Source organism: Oryzias melastigma, linkage group LG18, assembly GCF_002922805.2.
Source record: "Oryzias melastigma strain HK-1 linkage group LG18, ASM292280v2, whole genome shotgun sequence".
Classification (NCBI taxonomy): Eukaryota; Metazoa; Chordata; class Actinopteri; order Beloniformes; family Adrianichthyidae; genus Oryzias; species Oryzias melastigma.
In genome coordinates, this window is record NC_050529.1 from 10892563 (window position 1) to 10917139 (window position 24577).

Sequence of the window (24577 nt, forward strand, 5' to 3'; positions counted from 1 at the left end):
GGACGTATTTTCTGCAGAGCGTATGGTGCGGGGGCCCCTCCACGACGCTTTTTGATGTTTTGAGTGACCTCAACTCGGCACTTTTTGACCTGCTGGCTGTTCCCATTAAATCAGGGGTCTCCAACCTCCCGGCTGCATACTGGTACTGGTCCGAGGACCACTTGGTACCGGGCCACAGACAGGTAAAAAAAGCCTATGCTAATCAGTGGTCCTCAACCCTCGGGATGCGGACCAGTACCCTAACCCAGTACCAGTTCCATGTCGGGTACCTGCATCCCATTAAATCATGGGACCCTAACGCTTGAGACGCAGTACCGGACACGGAACTGGACGTGGTAATGGACACAGAACCGATACCGAGTTAGGGTACCAATCCGTGTCCCTAGGGTTGGGAACCCCTGATTATTGTATGTGTTTTTCCCCTGTCTGTGGCCTGGTATTGGTACCGGTTTGCGGCCTGGAGGTTAGGCACCTCTTATTTATTGGGAACAGCCAGCACTTACAAAAATGACCAGTTGGGGACACCTAAAAGGTCAAAAAGTGACACGAAGGGTCCCCAAACCATACTCCATAAATCAGATCAAATCAACATTTTTTTTTTTTTTACTGCTTCTCATACCTGTGTAGCTCGAAGTGCTATACAATTAAAAACATGAACCCAACAACATCTTTTTTTTATCTCTTTCTGGTTCATGACAATTTTAATAAAGAAAATCATTTTTAATTAAAATTTTGTCTAAATTTGCTCCTGATTCCTCCAAATTTGAATCAAGAACTGCAAAAAAAAAAGCATTTTTAAGCTATCTTTTCTTTAAATAGGTCCTACATTATCATAAAAATACCACAAGAACGTGTTAAAAACACCACTTTCATCTGAGTGGGTCTTTAAGAGTTCTTCGAGAGAGCGCCTCACTTCACAGAGGTGTGTGCTCGTGCACACCACCCTTAGCTTTCATGCACTGACAGCTAACAACAGGGAGGCACGCTTTTGAGCCATAAAAGAACAGTGGACTTCAAGGCAGCACAAAGATAAACAGTGTTTTCACCGCGGGACATTCTGCGGCCGGTCCAACGAGAACAAATCCCTTCATGCACACGAGCGGATTATCATCACTCAGCGACGGTGTGCCTATCATTATGTCACTGGGGGCAAAAGTAGTCGGAAACAAACACTAAACGCAGACGATTCCGAATCCTGCAGGCACGCCTGTGTTGGTCCTGGCAACCCAGCTGGATATAACAGTCTCACTCACACCATAAATTGCCTTTTTGAAAAATTGAACAGCTATTTAATACAAAAATAGCCCTGTAGTAAGCTGCCTATCAGTGAAAATGATGTAAATCTGGAGCAAATTTTCTCATCACATCATAAACATTCAGTCATTATTAAAAAAAATGATAAAAGATACATATTTCAAAGAGATAACACGATGCCGGCTGGGGCCATGCTGCATTGGAAAGCAAATGCCTTGCAGGAAATTGCTCTGTAAGAGGCGGCGTGCTGTTTAATTACTTGCGAGAAGCTTCAAAATCTACTGCGCCGCAACCCAGTGCCGTAGCAATGCTCGCCATTCTCTATCTTCCCAAATCATTACCTGAGCACTAAGCGGGTTGGTATTAACTGCAGATAAAGCCAGAGCCTTGGCTTAGCAAAAGCACATATCCTAGTGTGAGAAATTGAAATTTAGGATCATTTTAGATTATCACAAATGAGTCTTTAATGAGCCAGCCATCTGTTTAGGTCCATACTCATCAACTATCCAATCAACAGTGTATTTAGCCGCAGCTTTATCCACCTCTCACATCCTTCTTAGACCTATAAATCTAAATTCAGTAGAAATTGGGGCCTATGCTGAAAAAAATAGCTTCATTGTGGTGCCTTGGAAAGGGCTATAGAAGCTCAACTGTAGCAATTTTGGTTTCAAAAAGAGAAAAAAAAGTCCTTATAGAACACTCTATTCCCAAAGAAAACCTAGAGGGGACTCTTGTATTCTGAGAGACACATGTAAAACCTTCAGTTGTCGAGTAGCAACTGCTGCTGTGCCTCTAGTAGAGGCTCTCAGGGCCAAGTGGGGATTCAGGAAACTGGGGTAAAGGAGCAAACGTCAGCGCCGGTTACTACCCAGGAGAGGAAACGATGTAATACTTCTGCCCACGAGGACAAACTTTTCCATGTCAGCCTGGGACAAAAATCAATCTGCTGCCAATAGTTCACCCTTTCATGTAAATTTCTCAACAAGATCCCACCGACAACAACAGGTTCCGAAAGGGCAGGAACGAGCTGCTGATGGCCCATTTATTATTGATTACAGTAGCTGCGGAAATCAAATAAATAAATGAGGAAAAATTATCTCAGTGGAAGCCACTTTACTCGGCCGTCCCACTTAATGGACCTCACAGAATTCAAGAGATCTTAACAGTCCTGGGCTAATTGTGAGATCACCATATATTAACCCCGCTCCCGTTCTAAAGGGGTGACATTTTGCATCGGTTCTCCTCCAAATGCTTCAATTAGCCATAGAGCGCGCCGGCGGGAGCTGGCGGTGCTTCCATCTCCGGAGCTGCAGAAAAGGCAAAGCAAAGCCCTGTTGTTCATTATTAGGTGAGGCCCCCTTTGTTATCGGCCAGGCAGCCTTTGAGAATGTCCTTGCCTTTTACCCCTTTTATTGGGTTCTCCAGGACACCATTGTATTCAAGGAGATACTATTCACGGAGCTGATAACGGAAGGTGAAGGTGATGGTTTAAGCAAACACTCAGCCCCGCACACTGAGGGAAAATAACCAAATTAGACCTACTAATTGCTTCTTAAGGATTCCAATCTCCAGAGCTATTGGTTGTTCTTCTGAGCAGTTTTGTAGGAGCAAATGTTTCTTGAATGACAGACCTGAGTACTGATTAGGGCGAAGCTTTCACTGACTATGACAGCATGATTGCTATTTTTAGGTAAGATACTGTTCATGAAATCAAAGGGGTATAATGATTAATCGAAGAATCGAGTCATATTCCTAGGATCCAACCAGATGGAACTTTCTGAGGCTGATTGTTAATAGCACAAACAACTACTGTTTAAAATAAAGTTACTTATTTATTAAATAACTCCTTGTTTGTTACATATCTTGACTACTGTACTGATATATTAGGAAACACATGTAAAATACCCTTAAGTCCAATTTTCATTCTTCATAAATTAAAAAAAATACAATGACAATTATATCTGGCAAATCCATCCAATCCATTACTCAGTGAGTTAAAAGACTATGTTGATCAAAGAACTTTAAAACTAATGGTCATAAGAATTGTCTGGATATGAGATTTTCTCTTTGTCAAAACTGAACAAAAACGAACAAAAAATGCGCTGAAATTCAGGGAGTCAAGATATGGAACAATCTAAAACAATCATTTAAAGACACCAAACTGCTTACTATAAATGAACCATGTTACTTAATTCCAGGTACGACTTAAAACCGTAGATATACGACAAAATTTATGGTGCATGACTTATTCTAAACAGAATACGTTGTTATAAACCACAAACATATCCTATATTCCAGAAAAATATATAGATAAAATTATGTTTAGATACCCTACCTTTTATTTATATATATATAAATATGACCATATATATATATGACCAAGTGCCATCACAAAGGAAAACACGTGATGACAACAAAAAATGATCAACCGTCATTAAAGTCCAATATGTGGAAACACTATGAATTTTCCAAAGACATGTGACCGTACAGTGTGGGATAATGTTCTAATAATAATGTTTAGTTTTCCGATTATTTTGCAAGACGCACAAGGAATCTGGAAAACTTCACCTGCATTGTTTAGTACCAGGTACTTCTGTCTGAGTGTCACTGGTTGATTTTTTTAATTTAAAATGTCCTGGATCAAATTTATGTCAATGAATCGGATCGTTCAAAATGAACCAATATCGACTATGAATCATATCATCAACAATTTATGATATGAATTAAATAGTTATTAAAATGAATCGTCACACATCTACTTCTTCCTCTTATGTGGCAACAAACAATACCTGATTTTGGCCCGGATGAGGTCAACCTTCTCCACACCTCCTTCTGATTCAGATAAGCTGGGGAGGGGGGTATTCCGGGGTATCAAGTCATCACGTCTTGCCAAGAAACGCCGGCCTTGGATTTGATAAACAAATAATGTCATTCTGCGTTATTACCCCCAGCCCCTAGATTTCTAAGGAAATAAATCAAAGTCAGCCTCGCCGTTAAGGCGTTAGTCAGGCCTGACACGTCGGCCGGTCACACAGGCACAACATATGGTGGCGGGAAAGGAGGGAGGAGATGGAAGGCGAGGGGAGGGGAGGTACGGCACGATGCGCGGCGGGGAGACAAATCACGGCAGCCGCCTGAGACGTCTGGTCATTTAGCATAAGCTTACTGAGATGGAGAGAGGGTGATTATGGCTTATACAGTGTGATGAAACCATACATAATGCTGTTAAGATCCTCCGTGTGATTGTGTGCGTGCACGAGGCAGCGGGCGCACATTCTCTCGGTGTTTCACATCATGAAACTGAACACGCAACCTTCACTCTGGTCAGGCTGTAAACTAAACCCACCGATTAGTTTCCATGTGGGTACAAAATCAATATGGTGTTATTCTTAAATAATGTCTTCTGAAAACTGTCCCATGGACTCGATTTACATGTTCTTAAAAAAACTACATTTGGTACCCTATGGACTGGCAGTCTATGATCGATTTTCTGCATTTTTAGGTTTGAGGATCCATTTTCCACAGTCTAGGAATGAATGCTTCCCTACCCTTCTGGCTCCTCCCTATTGCTCCGATTGTAGGGGCATATGAAGCTGTAGTGGTTACACATTCTCACTCCCAACTCATCATGTATGATTGTATGCTTCTGGCCCCCTCCGCGTCACTTTTTGATGTTTGGCTGCCTCCAACTTGTTGCTTTTTGACGTGCTGGCTGCTCACATTAAATCATGGATCCCAAACCCTCGAGACGCGGTAATGGACGCAGAACCAGTACCAGGTTAGGGTTAGGGTACTGGACCACATCCCGAGGGTTGGGGACCCCGGATTAGCCTATGCATTTTTTCCCTGTCTGGGGCTCGGTTCCAATTGGCCCTCAGACCCGTACCGCTTTGCTGCCTGGAGGTTGGGGACCCCTGATTTAATGGGGACACCCAAAACATCAAAAAATGAGGCGGAGGGGGTTCAAACTATTTGTCCAAATATGTCAAGTTGGGAGTGAGAATGCGTTGGTAGTGGTGTCCAATTGATGGCACCTATTGATGATATCATCAAGTGGTAGTCAAATCTCTCTGCTTGGAGGGACAAATGTAGGGATAGGGAGAAGATGTAGGGGTATGGAAGCCATTCAGATTCAGTAAATTGGTAGTAATGCTTAAAGTTTGGTATTTGACAAGATTATAAAATCTGGAATTCTAGGAGCCTTATTTTTATCTTGTTTATCTCGCTGCATCGCCACTTTGCGATACTGGATCAGTACTTTGTACCTCAAGTTAACCTAAATTGGCAGATCTGAGGAGCTCTTAGAAGTAGCCTCATTAAAAGCAAGCCTGAAAATCTCAGTTTAGAAGAATTTGTGAGTCAGAAGTCGGTGTGGAAGCCTCGTCACCGAGGACGGGGATGTGTGGGTGGGTGCAGCTATCTCTCGAGAGCCATTTGAGGATGTTACAGCGCTATGATAGGAGCTGAGGGTGGGGGGAGAGGGTGGAGAAATGAGGTTAGACTGAACTAAACAGAGAAAGAGAAGTGTTGTTACTCTTGCTGACACGGGCTAGATCAAATTGAGACACCTACTCAAGAGATGTCTAGTTTTCAGGAGAAGTTAAAAGCTTTTTACCTATAACCCTGCGCCAACCAAATAATACCTACTGAGGGTTTCAGTAGGCATTTTTTCCCCTCAACTTTTGGTCTAAAACAATGCACTCAGTGAGGGGCATTTCACAAAATGTGCCCATTTTTGGACAGCTATCAAAATAACTGATAGCATCGCAGGAGGCTCCCTTGCGTCCTGGTGGAGCCTCCCCATCCTCAGTCCTGCTCCGAGCTCCTGTTGTTTTGCTCCTCCAGCCGTTAAACAGATGGTCTGAGCAACCATTTGCTAACACCACCAAATCACACGCCACCGTAATGACTGGACACTCACTCTTTTGTTTTGGCAGCTACTTCCCAATCTGCTCGGCATGAGGAAACACTGATTGCTGTGATTGCTCTGACTGTGTTTTGCTCCGACGGTCACAGCAGGAGGGGAAAAAAAACAGAGGTAGGGAGGCTCGAATAAGGAATATTCAGCTAGATGCAGAGATGGGATGAGGAATGGTGCTTCCCTCTGCTTTTTTTCCCCTCCTAATGGAATGCAAATAGCTATTTGCTTAAGTCGGCAGCTCTGAATGTGCACTTCTAAGCAAGAGGCCTTTGAACCTACTGTTAGACTGCTGATAATGTGCTGGTGGAACGCAGGGACAGATTGAGCACAGGAAAAAAAAGGGACTTTTTTTCCGCCACATTTGCCGGATAAAACACAGGGACGACTTCAGACAGCAGCTTTTCATAAAAAATAAAAAAGTTATACACAGGGAGAGGCTGATCACTTTGATTCTGACATTTACATACCCCCGCGACACCAGTGGAATGGACCGAAATTTCTTGTTATTATCTGCGGCTGACACTGCCTCCACACACACTCTGCCATCCGTACATACACCTGCACAATGGAGCCCCTGACCTTTCAGGCCTAGCCAAGCCCATTGAGGGTTTGTGGCGTTTCATTTGTCAAAGTAATGTCTTCCTCGGAACAATGCCAAAGCAAGGAGAGCCGGGACGAGATCTACTGGACTACAGTGTTTCAAACAAAAGACACATAAAGGTGTCTTTCTGGAACACCGTCTTATTAAAAGCCCTCAGTTCTTACAGGGATGCCAGACGAGGCAACCGATTTCTGGAAATTGAATGGTTTGTGGGGGATATGAAGTAAAAAAAATGAACCCTTTTCAATTTGCACACAACCGTTGACTGTATCTGAGAAGTGGAGAGCATGTGTATGACATCACGCATAGAAAATTACTTGTTTCTGGTTCCAACAAAATTAAGCCAATTGGGTCACATTTTTCGTGATAGGGTCATCACTCGAGCTCGGACAAAATATTGGTATGGGGAACTCTCGCGATATTTATTACCGGTTCTCTATTTTTACTTAATTAGTTAAAATAATACCAAAAAAGTCCACCAGGGGGGGCTTTGCGTAAGCATGATAGTGAAATATAAGGATCCGTAGTGAAACCGTCATCAATTTTTACCAGACCAACGCATTTTTAGCCTAAAAAGATAGTGGCGCGGGTACAGCACGAACACGGAGTGCACTTTCTTCACTGCTTTTCTGCATGCAGCAGGGTGGGGAGGGGGTGTCTCTTATGTAACAAAAATCTGTTTTTTAAGGGCAGTAACAGCCGTAACCTGACCAAACACCGCATTAATATACATCAGATTCTAGTAGAGATGTGTGCAGCGATTGACCGTCCAAGTGAGACGTCTAGCAATCTTAATGATCCATTAGGGATGTATGCTAGCGGTACACAAGTTTTTGAAGAAAATAAAAAGATATATTTGTTTTGAAAATAGTTGTATATCATAGATTACCAAAATAATATAATAATTATTGCAATACTTGCAATAACGAGAAACCATCAGTATCATAAGTCATGTATCATGAATCACATCATATCGTGATAGATTTCCAGCCCTAGTCGCCACCACGTTGGAACCAGAAATCATCAGTAGGCAAGGGATTTGTCTGAGTTGGTCTACATTTCTATGGCAACCACTCTCATCAATCAGGAGTGAGCTTGTTAGTAGAGCACACCTCTTCCATTGAAAGCAGAGACACTGGGAAACACTTCAAACAATCGGGACAAAACCGCATACTTTTACTGAGGGATCTGATTGGTCAGATTGTAACTGAACTGTAACGGTTAGCAAAAGGGCGTACCCTTACTCCGCCCAATAGTAGCTGGGAAAGATTCCACCAACCTCAGGTTAAGAAAATGAATGCTAAAAAGTAACAGAGCAAGATTGGGCATTCTGACAGAAGTCTATTAGATTTCTGCTTTTTGAGACCAGTTCTCATATACAGTCAATAGATGCAGCATAGACATAACTGCAAACAAATGGCCCTGTCGTGCTGTCGGAAGTCTCAGCTTAAACCCTTTGCACGTCGACAGTTTGCTGATTACAGAGTAACCCATACTCCTTTGTGTGTGTGAGCAAAAGCTGCCTCTAGATTCAGGTAGAAGTCAGTGACTGAAGTATGTGTGTGTGTGCTTCTTATTCATGTCATGACTCCCAACATTTTTGTCTTAGCTTTGTATTGTTTATCTTTTAGCGCAGCTCGAGGAGTCGTATATTTATGGGAGGCTGAACGCGGAGGACGTCTCAGGTGTGCTAAAAATGTTAGGAAGCACATCTTTTTATGAAATGAAACACACATCAAAGGAACTGTACACATAAGTCAATACAATCCCATCTGGTGGACATAAGGCTGGGATACGGTGAGAAAGGAAAGGTTGGGGAGGGGGACATGAAAGCTCTCCGAGCTTTGCTTTGTAGCAGCGCACATTGAATCTTGAGCTGTATTTCATTGTAATCTGGGATCTCTTCTCTCCAGAATACTGATACAGGCTTGCTTTTTAACAGCCTGCCAAAATTCAAACACTTCCACCAGACCTGTACACAATACCGCCAAGTCTGCCAAAATGCACATTTTATAAATATGCTGATCACTTGAAATTAAGGATCGGGCAATGCTATATCCAACCGTACTGAGCCTTTGGATAGACAGGGAAGACAATTGGGTTACGAAAGGAAGCAGTAAGGATGAGAGGTGCCTGAAAATGTACTCAGTTTTTAAACCGTGGGTACTTTCCTGTTTAGAAAAGGACACTACCTACACCTGACGACCATATCAGAGTCCCTGAACATTCAACTGGTTTAACTTTTGGCACACTTTTAATGGACGTTGGTACATAGAGCCCAAAACTAGACCTAAAAACTTGTTTAATTACGTGTGAATGGCAAGAGTTTAATACCAAGAAGCCTAAAACATGCATATACGCGCATTTACATAGACTTTTCATTAGAAGCAGTGTTGAACGTATGTTTCCGACCCTGGTATAAATATAGCATGACAGTTTGGGAGCTGTTGACATTGACCCTCAAACATCAGAGCATTAGCTCCAGTGACATTCTTTCAACTACCATAACTCTTCAACTGTTTATGCAATTAAGGCAATTCAAGCAGAGAAAAGCCTCTTTACAGCATAAAGTGTTTGCTATTGGTGCAAAGCCGATATGACAAGTCATTTTTTCACATTGGTTGAAGAGTTACAGTATATCAAAGAGTGTGTCCGGTGACGTCTCTGGTGTTAAAGAGTTAAGCGTTCGTCCTTATTTTGAAAAGATATTTAAGTCAATTTTCTTTCTTGGCATTTCCATCTTATTTTCACAATTTTTAAATTTTTATACAATACAGTTTTCCAGTTTATGCAAATGCAATATTTTTTTTATTTATATTGAAAAAAACTCTAGCAAACGCTTTTACTTTAGACTCTAGAGCTAATGATTGGGCAGCAGGTGAGTCATCCAAGCATGAAGTCCCTCATGCAGCAGCAAAGCCTGAGAGAGCCTCTTGAACTATTTGAAGCCTGTGCAGACTTAAATGCTTCAGGAGGGGCGATGAGCTGACGCTATAGCCACGGATGATAACACTCAAACTAAGTCTAAACCAGACGAGAGGATTGGTATAAATGCAAACCTCTGGACTCCAATATGCACAAGAATAAAGAAATTATCTGAATTACACATATTTGATAAATTAAAACGAAAGTAGATAAGGAATACTATTATCCTAAAGCTGGAAACAAGTGTCTTAGACTTCCAAACGTGTCATTGAACATGCCAATACAAAAAAAATACATAGTAGTGGCGTGAAGTAGAAAACTACAAATAAGTAGCTGGGTGGTGGCTGAAATCAGTTAAAACACTGCAGGAACAAGATGTGCCAACTACATTTAGGTCCAAAGTCTAACACCCAACTGACCTCTATGCCATTAGTGTCCAACGAGCATCGCAGTACAACTTATCAATTATCACAGATAAGACCCGCCATAACACTCCCATACATCCCTGAAAGCTCTTCCTGTTTAAATGGCTTTGATCCAGCAAAATAATTTACTTTCTATGGAGCTTATCTCCCTCAAAACAATCAAATAAACTAATCAGTTTTTATATTAGCTGAAAAAAACCATAAAGGGTGAGGCAAAAGCCAACTTTTAAAGCTTTAGTTGCATGCACCAGTCCAGAAGTGGTGTAGGATTTTGGGTTGTCTGACCCCGTAGAGCAGGATTCTGGTCCGTGGGCCAAATACAATATTTTTTTGCATGTCATGAAATAAAAGAAGAAAATAAAAATTATGGTTTATTTTGATTCTGTATTCATTACAGTAACACACATTAGTAAGAATAAAAAATATTTTATCTTTATCTTTCTCATTTATCTTTGAAACCTGTAACAGCAAGGCCTCACAGGCCATTTTTGATTGAAAAACAAGACCAAGCTAAAACAAACTTTCTTGCAATGAAAACAGCAAACTGGGATCCTAATGAGAGACGTGGACTTTATCCGTTTGCCACTGTCGCTCCATCTTGGCGAGCTGAGAAAGGCTACTAAAAGCATCGGAAGGGACCGTGAAGGCTCCCAGGAATTTCTAACACATAAGAAAAAATCCCAGAGCTGACTCACTCATGGGTAGTTTCCCCCATAGCTGCAGGCAAAGGAAGTCCTAACAGCCGTAGAGTTTTAAAATACCATAGAGAATCAATAGGAAACTTTGCGGGGCTTCACAACTTTGCAAGTCAAATTTTGGCCCCACTCTAGCCACCCATCCCATAGAGGGTAGTAGTGGATGCATCTGATCCACATTCACAACAACCTTGGGAACGCATGTTCAAGCGACCACTTTCAATGACAAGCCAATGTAAACTCGTGTTTCATGCTACTGTCTTCAAAACTCCAATGTTTATGTATAGCTATGCAAGTTTTTAAGAGTTTTCGGGTTCTACGTAGAAAAAGAGTGGCCATTCTTGAAAGTGCGACTCATGCGTCTTAAAGCTCCCTTGAGGCTCGTACGGTCATCTCAGAGACGTCAAGAGAATGGGACATACTATTTCTGTTCATATGGTGAGTTTATCGTGAAGTACAGCATGTGTGAGGATAATGTAATATGCATGGACTTGTGATGTATGGTTAATGCTTACGTCAAGGGGTGTGTACCATTGGATGTACAGACAACATGATGATGTTCCTGCAACTCACCTACATCGCCCTTACCTACCATTGTGTGCTAAGTCTTCACTATGACCTGATGCCCGCAGCATACCCATAGAAAAAAAAGTGTGCATGAATATTTTTGCTCCACGGACTCAACAAGTGATCTCCACCTGTAAGGACAGTTTTGACTATATCTAATTGTTTTTGAAATGAGACCATAACTACTACAGTATTGAATATTTCTGACACAAAACCAAATAAAACTACTATGAAAAGTAAAGAAAAAATGTAAACTTTCGCCTGACAAGATGACCCCACACTCGATTGATTACCTGACGTCTACTTTAGTGCCAAACCTTATATGATGTTTCTTTCAGTTCTTCCGTTCTTGCACAAACAGGCTATCGTCCTAGATTGATGGTTTCACAATGAATCACAGCATCCAAAGACTAAAGTCTTCCCTCTTTGTATAGTTTTCCTGCTTTGCCCTTCATCCTTTTATTTCTTTTTTTATTTTTTTTGTTTTTATCAGTCAGCATTTGCTGTTCTCTTTTCACCTTTCCGTGTTGCTCTTTCATGAGAGCATTTCAACGTTCAATTGTAGCGCTGGGCATTTCCTTCATCTTTTCCCTCGCATTGGAAAAGGCAGAATCAAAGTGTTCTAGCAATAGTGTGTTTGTTCCTGAGCCACCGGTGTGTGGCTCTGGTGGGATGAGAGAGATGGCTATCCACTGGGAGCGTGGGATCAGCTGGGGCAGCAGCACCAAACCATGCCTCAATCAGCAGCAGCAGCCCACTGGGACCGTGCTTTGAGTGTGCGCGTGAGTGAGCCAGACAGGCAGCCAAGCAGCCACCACCAGACCAAAAGATGTTCCTTTGCTCTTTTTCCAAAAACTCCCCTGAGCCTTTTTTCAGCCCCTTTTTTTGGCCACACCACCCCTCTACTTACTACCCTTTTATATTATTCCTTCTAATTCTCTCTGCTTCCTTGCGGGCGTTTATTCCAGAAGCGACTGTTGTCGGCCAGAATATATTTGTTTAGCCGCTGCTGCTTCAACTTCCGATCAGCCAAGAACACGTGCTTTGCCTTGGGAGCGGGAGGACGGGGGGGGGGTTGATGGCGAAGAGAGCCCACAGCAGGTTGAGAGCTCTTGTAGCCGAGTGGATCTGACAGACGCTCCAAGATGACACAAGCTTGGACAGCCTGTATCTGCATCTCTCAACCATGCATCTGTGCCTATTTGTCTTCACTCCCCCTTCGTTTTGTGTACCTTGACACGGCATACTGTTGCTGTGTAAAAGCGCCGTGTGAAAGTAATTGAGGATTTTCTTTCTACCAGAGAGTGCAAACAATACATCAGTGCACTAAAAGTGAAGGGGACTTCAGATGGGGGGGGGGCACGGTGTCTTCTAATAAGACTCACTTGTGGAAATCATATTATACAGCAGAGTATGATAATTCATACACCCTTTGCTGGAACAGTGAACTGGTGCGGGTGGTGTACTCTCAAATGTCAGCATAAATTTGCAAAATAAATGCAACCGACATTCAGCAGTGAGTGGGAGCCGGGACAATAAGGGTTTGGGCTGTTTGTGTGTATTTGTGTGTGTGAGGGCATGACGACGCCTCTCAGAGGGTGTGTGACTTTCCACTCATTTGTATTTCAACTCTCAGGAACTACAGTCTAGTGTAAACATGTGTACAGACCACTATAAGCCCAGGTGCATTTGAAAGAAAACTTAACCCAATCTATCTACTCTAGGCCACACCGGGTTATAAGGTGCACCCACAATGAATAGTCTGTTTCTGAATCTATGTCATATATAAATGTTCTGGACAATAACCCTATCTACACATCGCACATGTGATGCACGATCCAAAAATGGGCTAAATGAGCATTTACACTGTCCTTTTGATACCCAATACAAGCAACTCTGGAATTTGTTTGTGACAAGCTACACGTTAGAATTGTTAGCGTATTACCAATATCTGTAATTCCTAACCTTGTTTACAACTCGTACACAAAAAAGATTGATATAGCTAAAAAAAGGCTGTGACTACGCTAACATCCAACTCGAAAAACACGAAAAAACAACACAGTCCAACACCGCTACATGTTATCTGCATTAGCATATTTACAATGCCTGTAACTTCGAACAATGCTGACACCTCATAAAGAAAAAGACTGATACCACAAATATTGTGACTACGCTAACATCCAACTTTGTTAAAAAAAAAAAAAAAACTGTCACACACCACCACAAGTTAGCCGCATTAGCATATTTACAATACCTGTAACGCTAAACAATGTTTACAGCTCATACAAAAAATAGGCTGATATCCCTAAAATAAATGTTTCTTTGACTGCGCTTACATCCAACTTTTTAGTAAAACCCAAAAAACACAGTCCGACACACTAGACGTTAGCCACATTAGCATATTTATAATATCTGTAACCATCGACCTCGTTTACAACTCGTAACAACCAGACTGATACCACTAAAACAAATGTTACTGTGATTACGCTAGCATGTAATTTTTTTAGTAACACCTAAAAAAACACAGTCTGACACGCTAGACGTTAGCCGCATTAGCATATTCCAAATATCTGTAACTCCCAACAATTTTTACAACTTTTAATAGGACAGACTGATACCGCCTTAACAAATATTACTGTGACTACCCTAACTCACAATGCAGTCGCAACACAGTTTGGCACCGCTACATGTTAGCCGCATTAGCATATCCACAAAAAAACTCAATGAGATATATATATAATTTTTTTTTAGATTAAATTTTGGCTTTTTAGTGCACCCTTTAGTTAAAAAAATACGATAATCTTGCTTTACTCAAGAACAAGCGCCATAGAATCTGTCCAGTGATGCGCAAAATAAGCAAATCTAAGCAGTTTGTTGGCTTTTGAAGACTGAAAACATCGCATCCTGTTTGAGAATCGTTGACATAAATGAAGAACAACATATGTGTACCCACATGCATGCAGACTATGTTGAATATCAGCAATGCTTTAAGCCTTGGCATCTTTTTTTACTGCCTACTAAGCCTTCAACCTTTTACTTCCAATCCATGGGCTTTGGTTTAGGCTGGCTTCAGTCCAAGCTTCTCCTCGTCTATTTGATGGTCTGTTTCACTACCCATCTGTCCCCCGCGCTTCTCCGCCGGTCTTACTTGTCATTTGTTGGCCTTTTCTGTCCATGCGCCTCCCTTTCACTCGTTCTCCTCTATCTGCTCTTGTCCATGCGGTCCACCTGTCCATCTATCATCGGTGTATCTCGCCAAAGGACAGCCACAGCAGCAGCAGCATGTCAGAAGGTGCACGAGCGCCAGTTTTCTTTCAGAATCACGCAGACTGACACACAGCCTGCAACAGCTGTAAATTCCTTCATCTGCATATGTGCAATGTGGCCATGACACATAGCTGTGTGACCGCCATCAGGGCCGCCACAGAGGAATCTGTATCAGCCAAAACTGAGGAGTCGCGCCTCCATCAGTCAAATGTTTGCAACTCAACATGAAATCTGAGAGGAGACCTGTGGTTAAAAAGACACTGGGTCACACTTGTTTGCTATTATCTCTGGCTGAACACTGGGAACTTATTGGACTTACTACCCCTTAACAACTGTAGCCTAAAATAGATCATGGACTTTCTGGGTTGGCCCGTTTTGAAGAGGTGTCAAAAACGCCAGGCAAGGGGCAATGGCTTCAATGCACTGGTGCGCGCGGGTGTGCGATGTTTGTTATAATACAAGACCGCAGTGTGGTGTGTCCTTCAAATTTGTGCAGGGGACGGCTAAGGACAGTTAGTGGCCTCAAATGAAGCTAAAGGCCAGCCAGAGGACAGTGTGGTGATCTTGCAGAAGGGAATGCACACGTACATAGATAGAAAAATCCTCCTGCCGGCATTTATACACACTTTTACTGCTTGAACATAGTGTTAACTTGCAGTATTACCTTAATGATCAGCTAAGGACGCTTTCACACTAGGATGATTAGCAGACTTTGTTTGACTGCAGAGGGAACGTCAACATTTTTCACACCTTGATCTAGTGTGGTTTGTTTGACAACTGCACTATTCAAATCAGGCCAAAGTGTCTGGAAATCTAATGTAGTCACGAAAGCTGGAAGTTAGGGGAAGTATTTCCTTCAACAACCTCTGATCAAGAAAAAAATCAAAAGGAACATGCTTAATCTCACTAGTTCCTCTCACTATGATGCTTTGTTCACACCAGTCTTGGATTGGCCTCGCGTTTAATCGACCACTTCCAATGAGAAGTCTATCTAAACTTGTGCATACTCACATTTTGGGTTTCCTCAATCACAACTCTTAGGTTCATGCATTGCCACAAAAATCTTTTTTCTGGCTCTACATACATGCGGCCATTGAAGGCTCGTTCAAAGTGAAACCAGTTGAACTTTAACCAATCAGGGACTCAGATATGGCAGTGACGGGATAAAAAGCATCCTTTTTAATTACAGAAGTACCAATCGTTTGAAAGTTAATGATAGAGGAGACAATATTTACAGTACGTGCCCATCCAGACTTATTTAACACCAAGTTTTTTTAAACTGTATATTTTCCAATAGTGCCAGTCTCTAATAGACGCTGGTCTCCAAGAACCAGGTCTAACAGGTGTTCTTCACTTTAGGCGCTGGTCTCTAATAGTGACCGAGCTCCTCTAGAGACTATTGTAAGATATAAGATAAACTGGTGACCTGTCGAGGGTGTACCCTCCGCCTTCGCTTACAAGTAGTTAGGCCCCGTCAGCCCCATGACCCCAAAAGGAACAAAACAGGTTTAGAAAATGAATGAACGATATATTGGAACAGAGCTATAAAAGAGAACACCTTTAGAAAGATTCACTAGATTTGCACTGCATCGACATTTCGTACCAAGCCAACTGTAGGTGGAGGAAATGGCTTTTTAGAGGACAGGCTCCTTTAAGGACTATTGGAAGACATACGATATATCGGAATAGAGCGGTGAAAGAAAACGCCTGTAGCGAGACTCACTAGATTTGCACCACTTTGACATTTCGCACCAAGCCACTTCCAACTGTAGGTGGCGGACAAGCGCTTGTATCCGGTATTAACAGTCCAGTGAGAACACCTGGACGATGCGCTTTTGACACCATATGCCAAATGCAAATCAAGAACCCGCATTGAGCACAATCTTGACAAATGCCTGGTGCAAATGTAGCATAACACATACCTAGAGACAAGTTAAAACCTTTTTGTGATTCTCATTAATTTGCTCTATGGGCTGTTTTATTGTAAATGCACAATAAGGAAGCAAATATAAAAAAAAAAACAGCTGGTACCTGACTGTCAAACCAACTTTAGAGGCTCCTGAAATGATACGGTAGCCAACGACTCTCAACGACTGTCTAAACAGGTAAGCGCAAGACAGGAAAAGAAAGCTGGTGCAAAATAAAGCTTTGACGGCTCTAAATCTGGCCAGTTATTAACACTTTCTCTAATCTTCAACTTCTGAACGGAGGCCTCTCTGTTATGAGCTGAGGCCAGTTGTGGGGGGCTGATGAAGTACAGCTGCAGAGCTAGACCTCTGATCCCTGCCAAGCAGCAAACTTTCCTGTCAGATTAGGCAGGATTAGCCGAGTTCTGCTGTATGATGAACTGAGAACTTCATGTGGTGACTGGTTAGTTTCCAAAAAAGGGGAAAGAAAGGAAAATTAGAAAAAAAAAACGATACATGACTTGCTTTAAAGCCCCTATTTTCACTGTTTAATTGGAAGCCTTTCCATGCCCTCGACATTATACGATAGCTGCTGGCTTATTGAGTGTGTGAAAACATCAGCCGCTTACTGCTACACACAGAATTCATGTGTGTGTGTTTGGTGGGGGGGGCAGACACGTGCAGTGTTGTGCCGATGCATGTGCGCACACACACACAGCTTCATCCTCAGCCAGTCCCCCTCATCCAGATCTGCAGTGGGTGCTAAGTTCCATTGTGTTTTAAAATGAAACACAAGCACATGCATACATTCTCATTGGTATTTTTATCCATCCCCAGAGCCAATTGGTGGCTGCAAGCCATATCGCTCTTAGACAACAGAGGAGCCACCAGCTAGTACTTAAGCCCCCCTTCGTTTTCTTTTCTTTTTTTTTGGTGTGTGTTAGACGATATACGGAGACTCTGGAAAAGGTGGCAGTAGCGAGGGGTCTAAACGCGGAAAGAATGTAGCGTCTTATCAACTGTTGCCTGCATGACCACTGAGGGGACGCACACACACACAAAACCTTGGATGTGCGGCTGCACGACAGGGCCAAAGCCATGCACTGCCTCCTCCTCCTCTTCCTCGGACAGGATCTTTTCTCCCGAGGCGCAAGCTAAAGCATCCAATCTCAGTCTTTCTTGTCTATCTCTGGCACTGATAACGGCTTATAATGAACTGGGGACTGGAATTCAGTCCCAGGACCGATGGCTTTATGGCCCCGGCCAGATCATCACCCTCTGTGGACTCGCTTTGCCACCCAGTGAGAACGGAAAAGATGAAAAACGGAAGGAGCAAAGCGGGATAGGAGGGCAAAGATTAAAGATCCACACTCCAACCTTTGAGGAGAATTTTGCAACACAGCCTCCACGTCCTGAGTTTACTACGGACCATTGTCTCAGATCTGTGCCGCGTTACTGTCTTCAAGCTGGGTTTTGATAAGCCAGCCTTCCATCACGGCCAGGAGTAAAACGAGGGGACAAAGGTCCTCCCGGCCTTATCAGCCTTCACCTTATCTCCTCTTTTATACTTTGCGGCGATGTATAATGGTGTTTGTAAACTGGCAACAGTTGTACAGTTTGTTTGGGTCGTCAACAAGAGTGTGATAAGACGTGGTGTTTGCTTGAAGGATGTTTCTATTCCTGACCCCCTTGGGAGTAATGATATCACTGAAGCACATTCTACAGAAGCAACTTCACAAAAAAAAGTCTGACTACAAGTGCTACTTACCTCAAAAAGATTGGATGCCTCGTTCCCATACTGCGTGGAGACGATCTCTGATTGGTCACTGTACCATTTGAGGCCGCCCAGGAAGCTGTCTGCATCTAAATCACTGACGTCCAGCTCTGAGAGGTCAAGTTCAGGGAGGTCTGGGCAGAGGGGCTGGTCTTCACCAACCAAGGCAGCACACTGGACGACAACAGAACAAAAGACGGGATCAGAGGTTTCAAACTCCGATGTATTTTTAGCCTGCACTATACTCCACTTCATATCTATTGATAAACTCGACCAGAACTGATACTTTTATGCGGCTTGTAATATCATCAAACATTAATACATGACTTATCTTAATAATTGATTATTAACTGATAACAGGCTGCAGCTCAGCTGCTTCGGAGGAACGGCTTGCAAATGTGCAACCTGTTCCCACTTAGCTTCTGCTCGACCTCCAGTTGGCCACCCCGTGCAAACTGTGATTGGTGCCGGCCTCCCGGCTACTAAATATTGCCTTCTGACATTTTGTTGTTCGCCGGGCCAATGTGTACTGTTTGCAGCAGCTGTTCCTGCTTCCTCCAAACTACAAATCATCATCTGCAGTTTGGCTGCGAGGCAGAGGTGTGGACTGGACCTGGAAAGGTGCCTTGATAGGAGAAAAGAAAAGAAATGAAAAGTGGTGGACTGTTTTCTCAGCCCGATGTTTTGAGAACTTCAAGAGTGAGGGATCAATAGAAGAGTGGAGGTATGTCTGTGCACTCGTGCACGAATGTGAATCCAAGCCTGATAAAAACGGCTTTATTGCTGCTGTCGGAGATAATGCACGCTCGTAATTTAGTTGACAGCGGATGCAAGCGCCACAGGGAGGCCTTGAGGAAGACATAAGATGGATATCCTCGGGCGAAGCTGAGGGGTATTTGTCCCGCAGACTGAGGAGGCTTGAGAGTCGCTTTCGGCTCAGCTGAGAGAAGGATGCTGTGCCAAGAAGGAGGAGGGAGGAGGAGGAGGAGAAATAAAAAAAAAAAGAAAGCAGCCCAGACACAGGTGTCACGGTTCATCTGTTCTAGGAATCTGCCAACTTGAATACAGGATGACTTCGACTTTGATGAGGCAAATCCGCAACAGGGTAGGGGGAACAGATTCACTGCGTCTTAGGCTTCCTCCTGAGATGATCCAGTCAGACAAGGCACCACATAACAGGACAGCAACGCAGCTGTTCTGGATATGCAACGGCTGGACCTCCGGCGCTCGATTATAACATTGCTTCTTTTTTAATCTAATGAAATAGCGCCGCCAGTCTGACAATCAGGATGCACCCCGGCGCTCCTGTGATTTACGCACGCGTCGCGCGCAGAGGAGCACCTGCTCGGATGGAATTAGAAGAAGTGCTGCGTGCCCCTGATTTCTGCTCTCGTGCGCGCAGACTTCTTCCTTTTTTTCTTCATATGTGTGTGTGAACATGGATGCGGTTAAATGGAGAGCACCTGCACATGCGCCGACACTTGGAACTGGATCAAAGTGGAAGAGGGAGCATCCCTGATATTTCTAAGGGGAAAACAGGGATTTTTCCCCCTTTTCATGTGCAATCTGCATCACAAACGCGCACGAACTAAGAACACATGTAGTTATTGTAAGCACACACCCGACAAATTAGGAAAAATGAGACTTAATTCAAACCGAAATGAGGTTAAATAAGGATAAAGGGAGCATCAAACGTGCACTCCGCTCTCCAGCCTGCACGCGCTCCTCCGGCCGGTGCCCGGTAACGGATCGTCCTGCGCAACGCCAGAAAGCGGCGCGTTTGGAAAGCTCCGTCAACAGAGGAGTCCTCATCGTCCGAGGGGGTTTAGAGGTGTCAGCCAAATACCTGACTTTGAGACATTTCAGTCGACGTGAACAGCCTCTTTTGCGCACGCAGTCCGCGGCTGGACAACTCCTCTGTGGAGAGCGCTGCTTCCTCAGCCCCACGCACGCAACAACTACACGATTTAACTCTGATGAGCGCCAAAAGAGAAGCAATATTCCGCTGGTCATAGATCCCTGCGTTGTGGGTTAGATTCCTCGCATCCACAACCTTGCCCAAGGCGCGCGCTATGCCGGCGCGCCAGCGGACTAAGAGGAGCGGAGAGTGTGGACTCCTCCGACGTTCCGAGAAGAAGAGATGAGGAGGAAGAAGGGAAAAAAAGTCCAGAGGGATAAAAGGATGACAAGAGTCGATTTTTCTTTCTTTCTTTCTTTTTTTTTTAAGATGCGCTCACCTCTAATTCTGTCCACACCGAGTCTTGGTTACACCTGTCCCACGCCATCCAGACACTGAATGACGGTCCGAGGGGAAAAAAAAATTAAAAAAGAAAAAAAAAGAAAAAGAAAAAAAAAAAGAAGCAAATCAAGTAAAAAAGAAATCCACACACGCTTCCCACTCGCTCGCACACAGGCAACTGCTGCCCCTCGCCGAGAATGAACCGAGGGCACCTGTCTTACAACTGCTTTCCATCACATGACAAAGCTATTAAAAGTAGGCAGGGGAGTGACTCCGCGTCCACTCTACCCGCCAGTGACGCGCGCGGAGCGGGCGGGGTCTGGCTGCGCACATAGTAAAACCCTCTCCGCGCGCACTGCAAAAAAAACACCCACCAATGAACTTACATTCAAACAATATGAGGGTTTTTTTAATGCTACACAAAAATACTTTTATTTAATTTGTTTTTTTTTCTAAAAAGCTCAAATTTAACACTTTGACGCATGAATGTATTGAAAAATAGCTTTCATTATAAGGAAATTCTGGACTCCAAGTGCTTTTATTAGCATTAATAGGTTTTAGAACTGGGCGGATTGGTCGAAAATATTGATAGTATCGACCTCAAGCCCGCAGATATCGATATTTGCACTCTTGTTTGAAACTTTTAGTATTTTCCATTTAATTGAAAATATGTTCTAATTAGTTTTTTTATGTGTATCAAGAATTTAAAAATTGACAATAGATTTTCATGTACATGTGACATCCAGAACATTTACAAAAAAATGTCAATATTGGTATTTATATCAACAATATTGACCAGTATCGGATCAATATCCAAATACTCAATGTCGCCCAACCAAGATCCCTTGAAAAAGTGGTTTTAAATCTCAATAGGATCCACCCTGCTTAAATAAAGGGTAATAAATAAAAATAAATTGGTATCAGGGGTGGAGCTAGGACATTTTATATGGTGGGGGAGGGTGAATTTATCATCTTTTTTATCATTGACAAATATTGATTGCTATTTTTGCAATACTCAAAGAAGTTTATATTGATTTTTTTGACCTTTTTCAAAAAAATGCACCAATATGGATTAAAAAAATTGTGTGTGTGCGGGGGGCTTTTGCTAGAAGGGCAGGTAGGGGAGAACTAACACTTAAAAATGAAGTGTAAAAATATTTCCACACCTATTATTATTTAATTTGGTCACAAAATACCCCAAATCACTGAAATTACATATGTAAAATGGTTTTGTCCTCCCCGTCCTTGTGTAGCATTGGACTATTCCATCAGCAGTTACATATATTTAAGATAAATGTCTTTTACATTATTTTTTTTAAATTTACATAAAACATTTGAAATCTTGACACTGACAAGATCTAAAAGAGAAATAGTGAAGACGTTATTCGATGGATTTTTTTTTTTTTTTTTGAAGAGGGGGACCTGTGTTATTGTTTGCCCAGGGCCCCCAAAATGCTATGTCCACCACTGGGGGCAGCTGCTCCTTCCATAGCTCCACCCCTAATAGGTGTCAGTGGGGCAAATGTTTTCTTTTGGATGCAGAATTTTTTAGCTCACCGTGTTTTTCTTTCTTTTTTTTCTTTTATATTTAGGAAATTGGATCCAAATTTCTTGGAAATGATTTTACAAAAATAAAAGCGCTAAAATTAGCATTCAGAATGACAAAAACTCCTCACTGACTTGAATTCCGTCCTTATGTTTTCTCTGTTTTTTCAACACTTTCTGTTCAACTTTTCAATGATTCATTAATACTTTCAATCTAAAAATCACGTTTTTTTATGTGAAAAAGGGTAATTTGGCTCCTACCTTTGTCTCTGCAGAGAGAATAAAAAGGGCAGTTGGGAGTATCAAGCATGTATACAGTGTCAACAGGATGTGTATAGGCAACAGCACCTGAGTGAAATGAAAACAGAAGCTCTGTGGACATTTCAAACAGAGTGGTTTGTCTGTTGGGGGGCCTGTCAGGTAAACCACAGGAGTCATTTTCTGTCTCTGTCCCTGCCTAATCCTCAGTTATTGTCATCCAGTGATTCATAACTTCTTCGTAGCGTGCAATCCTGAAACAAGCGTAATATAATGTCCTGTGTGAACATTGTTTTCATGAAATAATCAAGTTAAATCCTGACAATACATTTGTGTAATGAGAGACCCACTCCATGGAATATGCTAACCCCAATCCAATTTTTAGTCTTGTAAGCCCATTAAGTTCACCTGAGCATGCAAAGAGCAATTGTCTCCCCAAATTAGTCAACCACATACAGTAAGTCTCATTAAACACAAAATTGCACGGAAACCTATAAAAAGGTCCTGGGACTGAAAATGTAAATTGTGCCGACTGTGCGCGAGCCATCGTGATAATACATCATGCGAGTGTGTGTTTTATGTTCACAGAGGGCGTTTGTGCGGCGAGATCCATACATCCGCCTGACCACGCGTGCCCACCCGGAGAAGTCGAAGCAGAACCTGATCGGAGGAGCAGGTGGCGTGTGCAGTGACCTCACACAGCCCAGATGGACCGGCTCTGTGCGATTAGTAAAATAGGGGCGACGTGAGCATCATATGGAGCTCGACGGTTGGTGGCTTTGGGACTGTGGTAGAGAGGGAGAGAGTCTTGCAATAAGACCAAGATTCAGCAGGGGGGGTCTCATCATATCAGTTCATCTCAGGGGCGGAGCTACAGGGGGACAAGGGGAGGCACCTGCCCCTCCACCAACATTTATCATGAGGGTCAATATTAGCACGATTTTTAAGTAAAATTAAGATATTATCAATAAAACCTTCTTGAAACAAAATCAATAATTATGTATATTAATAACACTATTACTAACAAAAAACAGAAATTTGTTCCCTTTTTGTTTTGGTGGATCTTTTTATTTTTTTATCTGTCCATCAATTTTTTTGGTTGTGTTTTATTTTACTATTTTTTTAAAATGATTTATTTATTGTTCATCAGTTCATTTTTTGTTGCCAGTTCAACTCAGGGGCGGAGCTACAGGGGGTGAAGGGGGAGGGCAGCAAAGAGCTTTACACTGAACTTGGCCCCTCTAATTTATTGGTCAATATTAGCATGATTTTTCATTTTAATTAAGAATTTTCAATACAAGTTTATTTTATCCATTTTGAAAATAATAATTATTTAAAAAAGCAATAATAATACATATTAATAAACAACTTTTCTTTTGTTTTTGGTTGGCATATTGTTATTTTTATGTTTTTACTTGTATATTTTTATAGATTGTCAGAAAAATGTTGGCAAAAACAAAAGTTGATGGGCAATATTTAGTGTAACTAATTTTTCCTTTGTCCATCAATCTAGTTATTTTTATGGTATCTTTTGTAATTTTTTTTTTTACTTTTATGTAAATTTTGTAAATGAATTTTGTAAATTATGTGCTTTATGTTTTTGCAGGTTGTCACTTTTTGGGGAGGGGGCAGTCATGGCATGGAAGGGGGCATCGTCCCCCACTCTGCAATCCCTACATCCGGCTGTGCCATCTGTTCAAATTTGCTCGATACGGCAGGAGACAGTAAATGTTGGCATATATATATATATATATATATATGGTGGTGTAGGGCATCCCCAGTGACCATCCCTTTATATTTGTACAATACTGCAGGAAACACAGTAAATGTTCGCAAAATACGGCTAAAAACATCATAAGAGACACATTTTTTAACTTATTTTTTTCTATTTAGCTGTACGAAAGTTTAAGCATTAATTAGATTTTACACTTCATGGTAATTAATATAAAAACCTCAATGTTAGCCATTTTTCATTTCTTGAATATTCTTTGATACCTTTTTTTCTGGGAGGCTTCATATTCATGCAGAGGAGATCTGTAGATAAAACTACAGGTAATCTTTGAAACGCCACAGCTTTTGTTTAAGATGCACCGAGCTGATAACGGATTGCTAAATATGGTGCCACCGGACAGAATGAGGAATAGGTAATGTTTAGCACAGCCGGCATCAGAGGATAGAGAGGCCAAAGCACTGCAAGCT

General features: G+C 42.3%; 1 protein-coding gene across 5 annotated transcripts in view; it reads right to left on the reverse strand.

Moving 5' to 3' along the window:
* ppargc1a (peroxisome proliferator-activated receptor gamma, coactivator 1 alpha) overlaps positions 1 to 24577 on the reverse strand; it is a 369523-nt gene that overhangs the window by 33077 nt on the left and 311869 nt on the right. For 2 of the 5 annotated variants that reach the window (XM_024287567.2, XM_024287566.2), the window contains exons 1-2: positions 20574 to 22558; positions 18331 to 18510 (exon numbers count right to left, since the gene is read on the reverse strand). In XM_024287567.2, coding sequence (XP_024143335.1) covers positions 18331 to 18510; positions 20574 to 20621 — 228 coding nt within the window. In that variant the 5' untranslated portion in view covers positions 20622 to 22558. Of the gene's footprint in view, positions 1 to 18330; positions 18511 to 20182; positions 22559 to 24577 lie in introns of those variants that run through there. The other 3 variants (XM_024287565.2, XM_024287564.2, XM_036216570.1) reach the window with 2 other exon arrangements.